This window comes from Corvus kubaryi, unplaced genomic scaffold, assembly GCF_017639235.1.
Source record: "Corvus kubaryi isolate FWS band 111438036 unplaced genomic scaffold, C.kubaryi_AGA036_p1.0 65191, whole genome shotgun sequence".
NCBI classification, from domain to species: Eukaryota; Metazoa; Chordata; class Aves; order Passeriformes; family Corvidae; genus Corvus; species Corvus kubaryi.
In genome coordinates this window covers 19897-32280 of record NW_024581828.1, presented here as the reverse complement: position 1 = coordinate 32280, position 12384 = coordinate 19897, and the positions used below count along the sequence as shown (strand labels likewise).

The following is a 12384-nucleotide window of genomic DNA, read 5'->3' as shown; positions in this document are numbered from 1 at the left end:
AATAGGGGAGAAACTGCTCACAGGCCACTGGGGAACGGGACCCCCCCACTGAAGGAAATGTCAAGAGGAAACAACCCCTGGAGCGACACAGAGCAGTGGGCTGGGGCCGGGGCCCTCACCAGAAGGAGAGGGTGTAGTCTCCTACAAAGGTCTCGCTCTCTCTGACGAGGAAGGAGCCGTCGGGGGCCCCTGTCTCGATGCAATATTCCGTCAGCAGCCGCTCCGCGATGTGCCGCCCGTCACGTCCCGCTCCCAGCTTCCCGTGGAACCACTTCTCCGTGGAGTGCAGCTCGGTGCTGTTGCTCACCTGGCAGGGGGAAAAGCCATCGTCGTGGGTTACTGAGGGAAGGCTTGTGCTGCTGGACTCTGCTTTGCTCAGGGGTCTTCCAGCCAGGACCAGGGAGCTCCTGAAGCAGCTCCCATCCTTCCCTCCACAGGATCTCCCCCTGAAGTCAGCTGGCAATGGCAGCGCTCAGCCCCTTGGGCAGTCAAGTCTTTTCCTTAGGGAACAACTCACAGTCACACAGGGGAGCCCTCACCTCCTTTTGCTCTTCCTCATCCTCATTTCCTTGGTCATTGGTTGTCTCCCCAGAGTAATAGATCTTGCTGCTGGTCAGCACAAAGTAATGTGGGTTCCACTCCTGCAAGGAAACAAACTCTGGCAAAGAGACCCTCGGGGAAGCACCAAACTGCCCACCACCCACCCATGGGATCATCTCTTCCTGACCAGCACAAGCGGGGTTAGTGAAGGACAGTCACCAACACTGATTCCAGTGAGTCACAGGAGCTTCCAAGACATCCCCCAGATCTGAAGCATGGATTTACCAGTAGCAAAAAAACCCAGCATGTGACAGATCACACTGCAAACACCCCAACACATATTAAAAGGAGATGACCAAATGAAGAGCAAATCAATGCAAAAAGAAAACAGTCTGCAGGGACTCAGCACAGGGGCAATCTGAGGTGAAGACATCAGAGACAGTAATGTGGATTTACCATTGCATGTATTTTAAAAAAACCCATTTCATTTGCATGTGGCTTTGCCAGACAGACCCTCAGCAGAGTAAAGCTGCTGAAGGTGGGCTGTGTGTGAGTAAATGCACACAGTAATGAACACTCAGTGCTTTACAAAGCTAAACTTGTGCTTAGGTGTGTCAGGTGTGCAGGCACTTGGCAGGAGGCAGGGCTGGAAGTGCAGCCTTTGAAATTCCTGCAGCACAAATCACAGGCTGCAGTGCCTTGGCCCAGAGCTCCCTCTAGCTCAGCCTTCTGCCTCTAGCAAAGGCCCACAGGAGATTCCTAGGGAAGAGCACAGAGAGAGCCAGCATAAAATGCCCCCAGCCTTCAGGGATGCCTGAGGAACCAGACAAACCAAGAGCCTCTTCAATCGTTCGCACCACAGCCCTTCCTTCCAGCACACACAGCGCCTGACAGAGCCACCATGTCATTGATGGAGCCCTCAGAGCAGGGACAGGGTGACCATGGCACAGACATACGTGATTGATGGGGTCTTCCAGGTAGAGGATCCCATTCTTGATGGAGTTGCTGATGTCATTCTCTGAGTACATCACGGATGTGGGCAGCTCCTCGTAAGCGCTTCCCTCTGCCAGCTTCTTGTGCTGTGGGACGAGAGGGGGGATCAGGCACCTTGAGGGGAGCAGACACCCAAAAAGCATGGATTTCCTGGTGAACAGCCCTAAACCACCAGGTCTGCTGCAGTGGGGTCCTCTTCCTTTGAAGAACCAAGACCCATGCCACAGGGATCATCAAGTAGCACTGAAGTCCCATCCTTTCTTCCCAAAGGTGATTCCAGAAGCTGAAATACCAACAGCCCCCATGCCCTCAAAGAAAGGCAACACCCAGCTGCTGAGCTCATTTCCCAGCAGATTCTCTGAGGCAAGAGAGCTTTTTGTCTCCAGTTGTTCTTAGCATCAGGTCTCCACTTCCACTGCCAACCAGCCCCATCCAAAGGCAGCTGCCCTCAGTCCCACACCCTCACCCCATTCTGCCCTCGTTCCCTCACTTAGGAGCCGTGCTGGGCAAGGGAGTTCACCTTGATGAGAATCTTCCTCTTGAGCTGGTTTGGAGAGGGAAGGCCATCAGCAGAAATATCGACTGGTTTGGTCAAGAGCATGTCCCCAAAGACCTTCTTGAAATTCTGAGCCATGTTCCTCTGCTGAGCAATGCTGCAGTGGTCCTCAATGGACAGAATGACGGGGAAACTGGGAGAAGGAGAAGAGCCATTAAAGCCAGCACGGGCTCTGGATGGAACCAAGGACTTCTGAGCTCTGTCTCATAGCCTGGCCTCTGTGCCCTCCAGGAGCAGCTCGCATCAACAGCAACCTGTGCTGCCTTGAGCACCCAGTATAGCCACCCTACAGGAGTGCACAGGGGGGAGAAGGACTGGCAAGCTACTGGGGTTTACCCAAAGCCCACCCTCCCTCCCACAACATTTTTCTGGGGAAAATCTCCCTTTGGCTGGGAGATGTGACACGCTTTCTTCCCACCACATCCCAGGCCTTGCGCTGCAGCTCTGCATAAAGGTGAGCTTCACTTGCTACAGCCTTGGCTCCACCCTCTCTCTGTTCTGCCAGCTGGAGTTCTGCTGTACTCACTCAGAGGTGACAAAGGCATGCTCCTTGATAGTGACCAAGACATCAGAGAACTTGATCTTGGTGGTTAAGGTGTGTCCGTGGTAGATGACTGGCATGCCATCTGGACCGTCCCAGCAATCCACTGAAAGAGACCCACAGGGGAAGCTTAGCCCACAGGCTGGAATACAGGCAAGACATGGACACGAGATGGACTGAGCCAAGTGCTGCTGTGAAATGTACTGGAAGGCAATAAAGGAATGAGGTGATCAGTGAAAGCCTTGATCTTTCTGTGGGACCAAAACCTTGGGCACAGATCCCCCAGTCCCACAAAGCAAACAACCTCAGCTCTCTCTGCACATGATGGTGTTAATGTTTCCACCGGCCATGCCAGCTTTCAGCTCTGCCTTGCAAAGCCTCCCCTGAGCACCACAAGCTGCCGCGATGACGGGGACAGAAGGGCCAGCGCGGGGTACTCACGTTCGATGCAGCGGCAGCCCATGCGCAGGCAGCGGGCGTAGGCCTCCAGCGAGGACTCGCTCGAGAACTGATCCCCCGTCAGGTACCTTCCAGGTGAGACAACACATCAGCACAGTGACAAGAGAGACAGCACAGTGCCACAGCCCCCGCTGTGGGCACAGGCATCTGCTGGGACACTGTGGACCTGCCTCTGCCACGAGGGAATGACGGGAGCGGCATTTCTCCACAGCCGCCGCCTTCCCCGGGCAAGGGGTTCAGCTCTGCCCCTGCTGCAGCAGGCTGCCAGCACCTCTCTGAGGCCCAGCCTCTGCTCCTGAGATAATATCAGCATTGGTGCCACAAAGAGCCCCCAGTAGCCTGAGAGCAGGGTTAGACCAGCTCTCACAGGCTGACAGGATCTCACTGCCTGCCCTCGGGGTGCTCAGCTGGCTTAGGCTCTCAGATCTTTAAATTTGGGTTAGCATGAACACAGAGCACAGACAGAGCCTGTCTGCACAGAAAGCAGTTCCTGCAAAATTATTCTAGCAGCAGAGAGCAGAAAATGGCCAATTTCAGCCTGACGGGGTTTATCACAGCTGTCCTGAGGGGCTCTGAAGAATGACATTGCTGATGGTGAGAAACTACCAGAGTGATAGCTCAGGATGTGAAGGCACCTGAAGGTCTGTGCAGATGTGTGCTGCTGGCAACATTTGAGCAAAACATTTATGGCTAAATGACAGAAGGGAGGAGTGGGGCACCAAGAGGAAGGTCTCTGGTGTTCTGGCTTTGGTTTGGAAAAGCCTACTTGACCCATCACTGGAATCAGGCAAAATCAGGAGACTCCCACCCTGGCAAGAGAAAAGGATGCTGACAGCAGCTGGGTGGAGAGAGCCCTGCTCTAGTCCTTACGTGTTGTGTGAGGAGGAGATCCAGTAATGGGAGAGAGGGTTGTTCATGTTCTCCAGACACACCATGTCCAGCTGTGAGTTCCAGATGCTGTTCTCTTTGGAAAACAGGAAGGTGAGAAACTGCTCAGGAAGAAACAGAAATGTGTTAATGATGCAGAGGAGCCGGGTGCTGTGGTTGAGCTTCACACGCATCTCCCATTCTGTGCCAGCAGAATCCAGCACAGACTGACCAGGGCTGCCCTACAGCACAGCAGCTACCTGAGCCAGGGTGCTCCAGTGACCACAGCTTGGGCACTGCCACCTACCCACTAAGCTGTGCCAGATATCTGTGTGCCAGATCCTCTGGCCCAGCTGGAGACAAATTAATGGCTCTGCATTTTATTTTGCAGCTCACATGGCAAGCAATAGCTTACTAAGGCCATGTGGGTCAAGGGACCTTGGCTTAGTCCAGAGTGCCAGTGACATGGTCATCTCTAGCTGTTTTTATTCTTTTTTCAGCTCTTCTTGCTTTGAAGAGATCCTTACATACCCCAAGGCAGCCCCTCCCCTCCTCCAGATGAACTGCCTGGTGAGCACTCCCAGCTGCACAAACTCAGCACAAAAGGACAGCCCAGAAGCCATTCCCTTTGCCAACCACGTCCATCTCCCAGGGCCACGCAGCTCACAGGAGCTGTGACCCTTCCAGCACCCCCACCCTGCAGCAAAGGCACAGACAGCAGAGCTGTCACAGCACAGCACACATCACACCAGGGACATCACCCCCTGCATCACCCCACTCCACACACACCACCTTCAAGGTCTTACTTCGTCCAGGGAGAAATAAGGCTCGTCAATCTCCCTCAAAGGGTCTCTCAGGAAGTTGAACATGAATTCCTGTACCTGAAGGGTATCTGCAGCCCAGAGCTCCTGCAAAGCCCAGGGGAGACATAAAAAAAGCTATTTCAGAATGTATTACTGCAAACCACATGCAGCTCATCCAGTTAGAAGCTTTAACCATTAAGGAGGCGGTTTTTGATGCAAGACCATCTCTGCCAGGAACTCAACTGTCAGCACAAATGCTGGATAGCACACAAGGAAGAAATCTGCCCTGCTTCTGAGTGGGCTTCATTTTCTCAATGCTGTGCATTTTTCTCTCTGATAGCTCCTCTGAACACATCTGCCATCCCTCCTCCCTCGGCAGCAGAAGCCAACCCAGCTTCCTTTGGCTCTCTCTCCCTGGGTTTGTTCTATTAGCCACCAAAACACTGCATCTCCCCACTGGTTAACTCCCTGCTGGCTGCAGACCACAGGCAGGGAGGTGGCAGTGGCGGGGCAGGGCAGAGCAGGAGCCACGAGCCATGGCAGTGCTTTTGCCAGCCAGCCCTGCCCTCCTGGAGGAGACAGGAGCCTGGCAAGAGCCAAGGGGTCTGTGCTGCCCACAACTGCACTGCTGGTGCCTGTGTGTGTGCCTGCACCTGCATGTCGTGCTTGCTGAATGACCCAAGATTGCTTTTAAATTGAAAGATCAGCAGCTGAATCCATCAGGTACTCCTCAGGAACTGCTGACACCTCCTGAGCAACAGGATGGACAGGACCTCTTGGCTGCAGCAAACCTTTGGTAACCAGCCAAGGTCACAGGCACTGGGTCAACCTCCACTGGTCAGTTCCTGCCTCCTGGGACCCCCACTCCTCCCAGATCTCCTGGTTCCTTTCAGGCCAGGGTGCCCGGCTGAGTTCAGGTTTGCCCTCCCCAGCGCTTCCCCTGCAACACCTCCCACTCCAGACAGATGTGCTGTGCCAGGCAGAGCAGCCCACAGCCAAATCATCCCAGCTCCACAGCAAGGCTGCCCTTGGAGCACTGGATCCCTGATGTCACCAGTGCCTGCCCCGTTGTCCCTCCCCACTGCCTGTGTTGAGCTCACCCTCTGGTACTCCAGCAAAAACTTCTGCAGCTCCAGCAGCGACACCCTGAAGTGCTCAGACCTTTCTCCACCCCTGAGTCAAGCAGAGAGAGAGAAGCTTCAGTCACTCGTGCAGCACATCACGTGAGATGCCATCTGCCACCTCCCTGGCACGTGCAGCCAGATGTGCCCCGAGCATGCAGCACTGAAGGAGTGGAGTGGAATGAGCTGAGGAGAGCAAACACATGTCCACCTCTCAGAACCAGGGACTGCTCCAGGAGCAGTACAGGATTCACATAGATGAGGGCATGGTAGCATGAAACTCTGGTGAAGGGCAGCAAAAACCATTAGAAGGACTGATTTGTAAAAAAAAGAAATAAAAAAATAGAGGGGTCTGGCTTGTACCTGAGTGTAAAGAACTAAATAGGGGCAGGGTAGTTAAGGGGTGACTGCACAGGACAGACCTACAGGTATGCAGAGAATATGGACTCAGGAAGGCAAGCTGATAATCTCAAAAGACTGGTCCATGACTGCTGTGAGCCACAATGGACAGCCAAGAGCCATGCTGGGCACTAACACCACAAAACCCAAAGTGGACTGGGCAGCACTGGCTGCCCTGGGCAGAGGGATGAGCCAGACGGTCTGCGGAGGGTCCTGACAACTCTTTTCTATGGTTAGAGGGAAAAAAGGAAGGAAACCATTGGGAATGACATGGACAAGTCAGTAAGTCTTTCACTCTTTAGCGCCAGTGTCTAAATTCAAGCTCTTTCTATCACAGCCTGGGTGGGGAGGGCTCTGCAGCCACCATGAGCATAATCCCTGGGAGATGGCTCAAGGTCTGATCACTTCCCATCAACCAATTGACCTGAGCTGGATCTCACTGGGATGTCTGGGAGGGAGGGAGCCCTTCCTGCCCTGAGCTGAAATGTCTACAGCAAAGATGCTTGTTCAGAGCACAGAACCACAGGCAGCACAGGAGCAGAAGGAGTGCATAATGCCTCATCCCAACATCCTGCTGCAGGTCCCAAAGCATGTTATGGAGCAAAAGGAAACAGCCCCTTCCCCAGCAAACACAGAGAATTATCCACCTTTCCAAGAACGGGACATCCATCTGCAAAAGAAGAAGCACAAGCATTAGGTTTGCACTCAGTAACTCCTTTACTCCCAGGAGATGAGCTCACCCCGAGGGTTAAGAAGTCAATTAACAGGGAATGCCCAGTAAGAAATATGCTTTCTCCCTTCCCTCTCCTCCCCTGGAGAATTCAGCTCTTACTGTTTTCTGGGCGCTGAACATCAGGCTGCGGTAGAGCTGCGCAAACTGCCCGTACGTGATATCCCCGTTCCTCTGCTCCACATCCTGAAAAAGAAATCAAAGCCAGAGGTTTTACAGGGGCCACAGGTAACTCTGCATGGCTGAAGGAGTGTCTCCTCCCACCAGTATCCCCAAGGAAAAAAAGAGGAAAAGGCCAAAACCTGTCCAGACCTTGCCTCCTGCGCAATGGCCTCAAGTTGTGCCAGGGGAGGTTCAGAATGGATAATATGAAAAATTCATGAAAACAGTGGTCAGACATTGGAACAGGCTGCCCAGGCAGTGGTGGAGTCACTATCCCTGCACGTGTTCAAAAAGCATGTGGCTGTGGCACTTGGGGACATGGTTTAGTGGTGGACATGGCAGGGTAACGGTTGGACTCAATAATTTTAGAGGGTTTTTCCAACCTTAACAAATCTGCCACAGTCTCTGCTGGGGCCAGTGGGACCCTGCAGTGCCCAGTGGGACCCTGCAGTGCCCAGGACACAGGCACATCCCAAAATGAGTTCCACGATTCCCCAGGCCCACCCACATGAAGGCATCACCACGATGATAAAGTGTCACCACTTACCTGAACAGTTACAAAAGGATAACTTGATTTTTTGTTTGCCCAGAATATCTGAAGTGTCTGGAAACTGCAAGACCCAAAGTGTGTGCTCTCCTTCGGATACACCACTCTTTGGCCTCAGAGTTCTGTGCTGGTGGGAACAGCTGGTCATCTGGTCATCACGAGATGACCCTTCATCCCCAGGTCAGTGGTGATGCTGGCAGAGCATCACTTGGTGGCAGTGGGTTGCAAGAGCCAGGATGCAGGACCTGGTAGCTGGTCTGCACTCTACCCCACCAGCACCAAGCCCATGACTGGATCCAGGAGCAATGAGGGGAGTGTGGGAGGCAGGGTGGGGTAAGAAGAGGGTGCTGGCCACAAATGGGCCAGGGTGTGGCACCCAGTGGGAGCTGGCACCTCTTCAGTCACCACCGTGGGTGGGGGCCCTCCCAGGAAAGGCTGGGAGGCTCTGCAATATGCAAACACTCCCTGGGAGCTTAACCACCAGCAGGTTTTGCTCAAAGGCAGGCATTGGAGTGCCGAGGGTCCCCAGAGCGGAGGGGTCACGCACTCACCGTGAGTCTCTCCCGCAGGAACCTCATGTTGGGGACGCGGTAGTTGACCTGAGACAACATGTTCTTCAGATCCTTGGCAGAGATCCTGGCTCGGCAGGGGAAAGAGGAGACACGTGTTCAGGAGGTCTGGGGTGGAGGGGTCTCACCCGGGGCTGGAACACCACATGCACAGAGAGGCTGTGCCCAAAGGGACATCAGCTGTGACACAAGGACGGATGTGTGACCCCAGAATGATGCTGAGGCTGAGACCAAAGGCAGAACGGTGGGGAGGATGTGGCGAGCAAAGAGACATGTCTGCATTGTCAGTGGGGACTGCAAACTCTGCTCCTACAAGCTTCTGACAGAGCAGGGTGAGCCCAGCACCCTCAGCCCACTCAAGCTGATGCCACAGCTGACAGGCAGCACCCACTGCTTTAAAGGAATGACAAGAAAAGAAGCATTTTTCAAGGATCTGTGCCCCAACATGGATGCTGGGTGACCAATCCCCTTCCAAAACCCACTCCCTGGCCTGCTGGAGGAGGACAGGCTCTCTAAGTGGTTAGGACTCAGCTAATTTTATCTTAAGGAGAGGAAAAAAGCCATTTTCAGTCCCCAGCCACAGCACTGCCACGTCATGTCCAGCTGGGCTCTCCCAGCCACACACACCGCAGGCACAGAGCAGCCAGTGTGGCTGTGCTTCCCAAGGCCCTTCACACCAAATGTGCTGGTTCCTGGACCAGGGAAAGCTCCAGTGTCAACACTGAGCAGGATCCCACACCCCAGCAAGCAGAGACAGGCAGGAAGGACCTCTGGGCTGCCCTTGCCTGTTCTGGAGCTGTCTCCACATGGGGCAACAGCCCTGCAGCAAGGAAAAACGAGGATGCCTCCCATCTGCAGGATTTAGTAGCAGAGGGGTCTGTGTCCAATCCTTTTCTGGCAGCTCCTGCCTTAAAAGCAAGTCCTGGGAGTCCACCCCTGCAATCACAGATGGTGCTTTTGTCCCCCACTGAGCACGTGGGAATGCAGGATGCTCCCCATCCCACAAAGCGTAGGGCAAGTCTGACCCTGGAAATCCTTATGGCTTTGGGGTGCAAATATACAAATACCAGGGAAGATGTCCTGCACAGGGGATTTAACCCGGGTGGTGCACGCTGGCACTGACATGTACACCACATCTCTTTTACGCTCTCCCCTGAAAGCAGGGTGATCTCAAACAGCACAGGAAGGAGGAGGGATGGAGGGAGCTCCATGGAGAGAGAGAAACCGGCTGGTGTCAGGCGCTGCAGAGGCGAGGGCTCGGCAGCCAGCGGGACACAGAGAGCCCTTGTTCCTGGGCTCAGAGCCCTGGGGACCCGGACACACACGGCCAGAGCAGGACCTGGCCCAGCTCCTGTGCCGTGCTCAAGGCCAGCACCCGGCCATCCCAGGACGTTGCAGGGTCCTGCCACTCACTGGTAGAACAGGAAAAGAAAAAGAAGAAAAAAAAAGCTGGGAAATGGCCTCAGCCTCCCCATCCCTCACAGCTGTACAGTCAGCAACACACACTCGGCGCCGGTATCTCCCCCTGCACCTCCACCTCCCTGGGCAGGTGAAGTCACCCTGGGGACTCAGAGTGAGTGCTCTGGGGAGGAGATCCTGCTCCTTCCCTTCTCCAACACACCCAGCAGCCATGGTCATGTGCAGGGTGCTGTGTGACACCCCCCAGGCAGGGGGTCCCAGCTATGGGTGACAGGGAAATGTGTGGAGCAAGCCAGGAGTACAACAAGAGATGCCCTCATGTGTCAGGAACCACAGCACGTAACAGTTGTCATGGGACCCCCAACAGGACACCCAGACTCCCCAGGGCCATTCTGCAGCAATCCCTTCTTGGTGAGAGCATGAGACTGCAAAAAAGCTCATGGAAAAAGAGCAGGAGGGGCTAGAAGAGCAGAACCAGCAGCAGACATCCCTGGAGACCTGCTGGGGCTGACACTCAGCTCTGGTGATGCTGAGCTGTTTCACAGGAGGTGCTGGAGCACAGCACTGCTCGTTGATGTGACAAGAGCAAGTCCTGTTAAAGCTGTGACCAGCATTTCCCTCTCAGCTTCAGGAGGAAGACAGGGTATGGAAGGATTTTATTTACTGTGTGTTATTCATGGTGTTAAAGTGTTGGAGACCTTGCATTAACAGCTCGGTAGTATTTTCAGACTGGAAAGTAAAAACAAAATAAACAAACTGATTTTTTCTACGGAACTTTTTTAAGGTTTCATGACAAACAGGCCAGAGGCCCAGCCCTCTCACAGGGGATGGAAATATTCCCCTGCCAGCCCTCAGTGGTGTAAATGCTGCTCCCAGCCATGGGCAGCTCTCCTGGCCAGAGGTGAAACAGTCTCCTCCACAGCAGTTAGGAAAAAAACCCCAGCATCCTGTTATCCTCCTCTTTCCACCTAACCTCCCTTGGAAAAACAAATACCCAAAGGCCCAGCAGCCAGTGAAAACAGCCACCATCTGCAGTGTGCTGGAAGGGACATCCCGGCACCCAGCCGGGGAAGGCGGAAAGAAGAGGAAAGGGCTCCGGCACAAGAGGCTGAGGCATGGGGTACACAAATGTTGGGAATGATTTCTGCAGCTGCCAAAACCCTGCCTGTTCTGGAAAGGATCAAGGATGGTGTGCAAGTGGTTTTTGTTTTTTCTTTTTTTTAAAAAAAAACCCCAAAAAATCACAACTCACTGTTCCCTTTGAAAACCCACTTCCAGGCTGAGGAGCAAAGGCAAAGAGCTCAGTGATATTAAATTTAATGCTGAAACGCCTCACAAGGGCCACAATTTAATCCAGGAGATGTGTATGCCCCATAACTGTAGCCTCTACCTTGCGGAAAACACATGGATGCTTGTAAAATGTTTGTAAAATGGGAAGACCCCAAAATCTTTCTACATCCCCTCTGTTGCTGTTTTGCTCCTCTCACTGCCTGGGCTGGAACAGCAGCTCTCCTAATTAGGGAGAGGTTTCAGTGCAAAACCCTTGTGGTTGACAGGGAAGGAATATATTGGATTTTGCTGCCTTAATTCTAAATGCTAATAGAAAGGTGATATCAATGGAAACAGCAGGGATGCAACAGGCTGGCTGTCAGCTCTGCTGACCTGCCTTGGCCAGACAGATCTGTACATGCAATTGCTTTTTGTACTGTTGGGATGCCATTTCATCAGTTTTACAGTTTTTAGAGGGAAAAAAGGACCAATTATTTTCACTTTTCCTGCACTCCTCCTCCAAAACCTCCACACAGCTACTCCTGCACCTGCCTCAGTGCTCTCCACTGCAGAATTATTATAAATAAATAAAATATTTATTTATAAATATTATGCCCAGCCACCACTGTGCATACAACCCAAGCCTGGATCTGAAAGGTGTGTAGCATATGCAGAGCAGCTGCAACAGATTAAAGCTCCTCTCCTTCCCTTTCTGCCTCGGCGAGGATTTATCCCTCCTCCGCAAAATCCCCGTGCACCCAGCAGTCCTCTCGTCACGCCACAGTATAAATCACTGCAAAGGCAAAAATGTCCAGTGCAGCAGGATTTTCCCCATGCAACACACTCCTGCCCTGCTCCCGGACAGGCTGAATTTATCCCCTGGCAGGCTGGTCAGGGCTGGCTGGCTGTCCTGGGAGGGACACAGCAAGGACAAAGCAGAGGATGCTCTGGACCCCAGTGTTCTGCAGCGAGCCCTGTCCAGACATCGGAGCATGGAAAGGGGGCAGGTGGGGCCCACGTGCTCCACAGCAGCCGGGGGGGCAAGGGCTGATGCCCCCAGGGGAGCACATTAACACGGAGATCAATGCTGAAAGGTTAATGGACTCAGTTAACATCACAGGGGAAAAGCTGTCCCAGGGATGAAAGGAGGCAAACAGCAGCAGCTCAGTAAGAGCAGAAAGGCAGCCAGCATGGGGACTGTAAAGCTGGTGATGGCAGTGGGACTGAGAACAGAGCGTGGTGGAACTCACCTCCCCAGCAGGAAAATGTCTCCTCCCTTATCTCATGGTGAATCATGACCCAGTTCCCTTCTCTCACCTCCTCATGACAGGTACAAGCATGACATTTTACTTGCTAGGACATCACTAAGCATTCACGCACCCAAGAGCCCCACAAAGCCAAGCAACGGG

At 53.5% G+C, this 12384-nt stretch overlaps 1 protein-coding gene across 1 annotated transcript in view; it reads right to left on the bottom strand.

The window, feature by feature from the left end:
* Positions 1 to 90: 90 nt before the first annotated feature.
* The window catches only part of LOC121673101 (1-phosphatidylinositol 4,5-bisphosphate phosphodiesterase gamma-1-like), a 31949-nt gene continuing 19655 nt past the window's right edge, over positions 91 to 12384 (bottom strand). Inside the window, exons 5-16 of the mRNA XM_042046152.1 lie at positions 8270 to 8354; positions 7112 to 7195; positions 6927 to 6949; positions 5860 to 5932; positions 4763 to 4864; positions 3960 to 4078; positions 3072 to 3157; positions 2616 to 2736; positions 2054 to 2222; positions 1497 to 1619; positions 540 to 641; positions 91 to 307 (exon numbers count right to left, since the gene is read on the bottom strand). Coding sequence (XP_041902086.1) covers positions 116 to 307; positions 540 to 641; positions 1497 to 1619; positions 2054 to 2222; positions 2616 to 2736; positions 3072 to 3157; positions 3960 to 4078; positions 4763 to 4864; positions 5860 to 5932; positions 6927 to 6949; positions 7112 to 7195; positions 8270 to 8354 — 1279 coding nt within the window. The 3' untranslated portion in view covers positions 91 to 115. The remainder of the gene's footprint in view (positions 308 to 539; positions 642 to 1496; positions 1620 to 2053; positions 2223 to 2615; positions 2737 to 3071; positions 3158 to 3959; positions 4079 to 4762; positions 4865 to 5859; positions 5933 to 6926; positions 6950 to 7111; positions 7196 to 8269; positions 8355 to 12384) is intronic.